The sequence below is a fragment of the Schistocerca serialis genome, chromosome 7 (assembly GCF_023864345.2).
Source record: "Schistocerca serialis cubense isolate TAMUIC-IGC-003099 chromosome 7, iqSchSeri2.2, whole genome shotgun sequence".
Classification (NCBI taxonomy): Eukaryota; Metazoa; Arthropoda; class Insecta; order Orthoptera; family Acrididae; genus Schistocerca; species Schistocerca serialis.
Window position 1 is genome coordinate 135,222,378 of NC_064644.1, and position 5,543 is coordinate 135,227,920.

Here is a 5,543-nt window from a genome sequence, read left to right on the forward strand (position 1 = left end):
TACATCTGCCATAGAAGGAAGAATGTTCACCTCTGTTCTTGGAATGACTGATGTAGTATTTTTCTCTAAAACCAGCAAGAAATTTTTAAGTGAGTCTATAGAGAAGAGTTATTCTAACCAAATTACCTCCCATGTGAACATATTCATCCATCTGATTAGCCACTGCTTTTGTCTAGTGTGTTCCTGACCTTTTGAGGGGCTATGGGATATGAGTCTTCAAATTGCAGAGATCAACAGATCTGCATCTGATACCATTATATATTTTTTGAACCTCTGATTTGAGCACTACACTTGTCTCCAAACCCGAACTCTGTGTTTGGTTCTGGGAATGATACTGCATATTGTCACTTCTTGCTCTCACAGTATTTAACTTGTAAACCAGCAGTCAACCAAGTAAAACAGCTTGCATCCCATCAACTTTCATCTGTCTTGATAACATGTGAGAGTATTATGAAGCCAATAGCCTGAAACCAAATCATGGCAAAACAGTGCTGTAGTCAGTGCTTACCACCACTACAACAGACATGTAAACTGAAAGTTGAAAGACTCTTGGCAGGGAATTCTTCTCAATAACAGCTCCACACCATTAAATACTTCCGGGTTATTCTTGATAGGAGCCTAACATTTAAAAAGCAATGTGTCAGTATCAGAATTAAAGTTACAGTATGAAACAGTATCTTAAAAAAAACTCAAAGTCACAAGTTGGTAAGCACATTCACATGTACCTTAGAGGTTGGTTTTAGCCTTGTGTTACTAGGAAGAAGAACATTCTTCTCCAGTGTACTACCAATCTTGCCACTAAGGTTGACGTTGCTCTTCATTAAACTTGCCACCAGGTGACAAGATGCTCGATACAAACTCTAGTTGAGGAGATCAAAGTTCTGACTGGAATAACAACACCTGGCATCAGATAGATAGTAACAGTTGAATCCAAAAGAATAAAAATCAACTCTAATGATACACACCCATTTCATGGGCATTGACCTATTGCTTGACATTGACTCAGGAGGAAAAAATTTGTCTCATGTACAGTGTCACTAGTGAAGTAAAAGACAGCAGGGGACTTCAACACTGGCAAGCCAAAGCTACACATTTTTGGGATACTAGTAAAAGAGAAACTGCTCACAGTAAACACCTGCCTTGGCCAACAAGATGGTCATTTAACCATCTTCATGTGGGAATTGGTTGAAGTAAAGCTTCCATCTTAAAAAGGGGACTCTATGATAATCAAGATGTGCCCTGTGTGTGTGATGCTAAACAGATGATGACTCATGTCCTTCACTGCCTGTTTACACCATCTCTTCAGGTATTGTGATGCAAGAGGGTCTGGCATCATCAAGTTCAACAGCTGCCTATCTTGCAGCAGTGCTACACTTCATCTAAATGGTTGTCATATACATGCTGAGAAGAAAAAGAAGGAGAAGAAGACTGCACACTTCCACACCTTGTGTCAGGCTACCTATCTTCACAAAATCCACCAACCATCAAATAAAGGGATTGAGGATGACATTATGAAAACAAGCTGCAAGTGTCATTCATGCTGATAGGAGCTGTGGTCTTACAGCTGGCTACACCCAGTGTGTTCAGTATCTGCTTATAGAGCCACATTGACATTACAAAAAAAATTCTCTAGCAGATGTTCTGATTTCATCCTGCTCTTCCTTTATAGCGTACGAGCTTTTTTGTTGAAGAACATTATTACAATGCCTAATACAGGAGCTATCAATGAGTATTATGTCCACCTGACATGCTAGTCAAGTCTTCACAGAAACCTCAGTCAATGGACAAAGAATCATGTGGTGCACCAGATATGCTCTAAGCAGATGTCAGCACTTATTTTTTGTTGTTAAAATGTAAGGGAACAGCCTTGCAACTGTTATCCACATTCGCATTCCACCAAGTAATCTGCGACCTCACTATCTGCCAGTAGCCTCCAGTGGACAGATGTGAGGTGCTCATGTAATGCGCATCAAAAGTTTCAGTAATGTTAATGATCATAGGCAAAGACAGAAAGCAGAAGTGCCACAGTTTTTACCATAGGTGAGTAAGTGCTGCCATTATGCAAAGCACCAGCCTGCAGCCTGTAAACCGTGGGCAACACAATGTTTAGCTATCTCTGGAAAGCAAAATGTATGTGTGCACTTATACTCAACAAGCACAGTTTCTGTTCATCTCCTACTACGTAAAACTGTATATTGCATGAGAGAAGGTGCAGATTAAAGCAACTGGAGACTAACTAAAACTGTAGAGTGACTGCTAAAACCAAAGTCATGATTATATGATTGTGGCACTACAAGCAGTGAAAAGCTACAATGATAAACTGCAATTATGACTGAAAGAAACCTCTGAAGGCACTTGAAGTAATGCAATTAAATTGGTATAGTTATATGAAAAGAACAGCTCTCCTCAAAACCAGTCAAGTGTACTTTGGTAGAAATGATGCTGGCAAGAAACCAAGAAGAAGTTCTTTGTCATGTAAACTGGTGTCTACTGCATATACAACAACTGTTCATCGATAAAGTGGTATGGATGAAGATCAAACAAAACAGCACATAGCTTTTTGGGGGCTGAGGGATAACGGTTATGAGTATTCTTGTGTCATCAGCAAGTATTTCTTTGAAGTCAAGAGGAAGTTACTTAAATGGTCTAAGAGTAGGAGCGGACCCTATACAATACTTTAATTTGTCTTTTGTGTTTTTGTTTGGGTGGCTAGCAGATCATACTCAAAATCTTTAGGTTCTGAAGTTATTATTGCATTGTTTCAGTTATTATTGCATTGTTCCACTACACTATTTAATTCCAGGTCCTCTTATTTGTGTCTTATCATTCCTTAACTGAGTTTTAACACACTAGCTTTTCACTTTGAGAAACTTTTCAGCAGTTCTATTATTTTCTCTTTCTCCCCTTTCCTCTTAAGTCATTAAAGCAAGTTCCAATGCCTTGGGCAGCTAGAGATCTAATGCTACATGCTATACGTTTCTTTTTTATGATAGAGTACCAAGCATTCACACAGAATTTTTTTTAATAGTAGATGAAATTGTTTCATAATTACTTTTAATCATGTGAATACTTACCCTTTTATATATGATATCATCGAAGCCAATAATAGTGAATGTATCATCAGAATTTATTTGATTGTAGTCATGTGCTTTTATAAACACCAAAGGTAATATTCCATGTCTTTTCAGATCACTTTCCATTTTTGAAGAAAAAGATTTAGCTAATACAGCTTTACATCCCATATAGCGAAGCTGAAGGGCAGCATATTCATTTGTGCGACCTGCACCAAAACCGTATTCAGCAACAACTATCCATGGGGATGATGATGCCTTGTATGATGATGCTGCATTATGAACACTTGTCAAGTTTCCAGACAACTGGCTCTGCACCTATAGATAAGCATTTAAAAATTAGTTTGAACTGAAAAAGGTAAATGATACCTCCAGTGTATAGAAAAATATAGCATGTTTCACATTAAGATTATGGAATTTTAAATTGATAACTAGTTTACCTGATTTCTGAGATTGTTTTCTGCATTCACAGCACTGATGAATAGGTTTTTGCAGTATTTGCTGAGATTCCCACAGTATTTCAACCATGGACCACTAGGAGAGATGATATCCATATCACAACAGCCTTTCATTTTTATCAACACCAACATATTTTTGTACTCATTTTCCTGAGGAGCTGAGAAGGGCTGCAGGTGATTTATCCACTCTGTTCGTTGTGAGCCTTGCTCTTCATTTTCATTTGTTTTTTGCTTCTGATTTTCTGGGATCTGGACATCCCTCTTAAGGCTCGACCTAAAAAGTCCTTCCAGATTTGCATCATGTAAAGAGAAAACATTTCCTTTTGTATCTTTCAGTTGTTGTTCTAGGGGATTTGAGTCTAATGTACCAATGATAGAGAATATTGTAACCAGTTCTGGGGATGCTACAAATATATTTGAGTTTGGTGTAATAGAAAATTCTTTGAGATGTTCTCGATTGCAGGATGTTATTATCGCGCTGTCGTTATTGCCAGCAGTCCGAATAATTTCGACTTCATCACAGGAAAGGGCAGGAAATTCAGCTCCAAATTTCCTCAGAATTTGTGCTGTGCCTTCTTTTTCCATTACTTGGAGAATATTGTGTGAACTTGGGCTAATTTTTAGAGGAATTCTGCTCTTCAAACCATGTGAGAGAGCTTGTCTGGCAATGTCTGCACAGTTTATTAAATCCTTATATGTTGCCATTGAATATCTCCCAATGAGGCCTAGATGCAGTTTCCTTGGAACACTAAAAGGAAGCACTTTTGGAAATTTATTTACAGAGATGTCCACACTCGGTATAAATGGTATGCAGATGTATGGATCTGTTTCACTGAGATTTAAAGTAATTTTGTCATCATAAACTGCATCTTTATCAGGTGTTAAATTGACAACATGTTTCATTGATGCATCTGCCACATCACTTCTACCCATTGTTTTGAGGTGTGAATGCATCCTCAAAGTATAAGGAAACAAAGAAATATCTATGCCAATATCTGCACCCAACTGGCAAATTTTAGCCATTTCCAGACATGATAATAGGTGTACTCCAGGTCCAGAATACTCAACAATGTTTATATTATTTGGGTGAGTCTTTAAATTTTCATGTAATTTTGCTACAATATCATGTGCTCTGACAAATTTTTTCTGTACTCCAAGCACATCAACTTTGACAATATTAAGATCCTTTAAGCTTATGGGAATGCCACATATTACATCAATAGCAGTTGAGCTGTTAATATGTAGACCCATAGAAGCCAGACCACCAGCAAATGAAGAATAAAAGTCAGTAGCAATGTTGAAACTCCCAGGTATATTGTAATTATAAAAGAGAACTTGATGAGGTGAACCAGATCCTGGGGGCCAAAAATCCATTTTATACTTTGTAGCTGCTGCAGTAAGAAAATTGTACATCTCATCATCATAGTCAGTGGGTCGGTGCAGTAACTGCTTGCTGTCCTCATATCCTTCTTCTATTATTCCATCGCAGTGAAGGCTACATGACAAATGGTCACAATTTACATTTAATAGTTGAAGTTGCTGGATGGTCAATAAGGCTTGCCTGTCTTGAAGTGCCAGGTGGTCCACATGGACATCAAGACCTTGAGGTATATGTTTTGTTGAGTCAACTGCTCTGTGGCAGTATAGAATTTTCTCTGTCAATGAAAGAGGTTTTTTGAGTTTTCTTCTGGCTTCATTGAGTTGTTTTGACCATAATTCATGTATGTTGTTTTGCAAAGTGTGCAAGTTCTTGCTTATTGTTGTAGGCATCATCCATTTTCTTAAATGATGTATGACAGGCTGAAAATGTATAAAAATGATTATATAGTATCATTCTTACATTATTGTTAGAGGAAACATTGTAACTTTTAACATATTTGTCATTATATTTATTATTTTATACATGAAAATATAAAAGAAAAGTCTGTTATCCAGGTACAGATACAGTTCTAAATTATTTCCCATAAAGTGTGTAAGTACTAACCTATTCTCTCAATTTGAAACTCTAACATGC

General features: G+C 37.3%; 1 protein-coding gene across 1 annotated transcript; it reads right to left on the bottom strand.

The window, feature by feature from the left end:
- Positions 1-413: 413 nt before the first annotated feature.
- On the bottom strand, positions 414-5,299 carry LOC126412929 (probable aconitate hydratase, mitochondrial). Its single transcript, XM_050082818.1, has 3 exons — positions 3,512-5,299; positions 3,075-3,389; positions 414-464 (listed from the first exon to the last, which is right to left on the bottom strand). Exons 1-3 carry the CDS (start codon positions 5,297-5,299, stop codon positions 414-416), a joined length of 2,154 nt encoding a protein of 717 aa, XP_049938775.1.
- Positions 5,300-5,543: the final 244 nt, after the last annotated feature.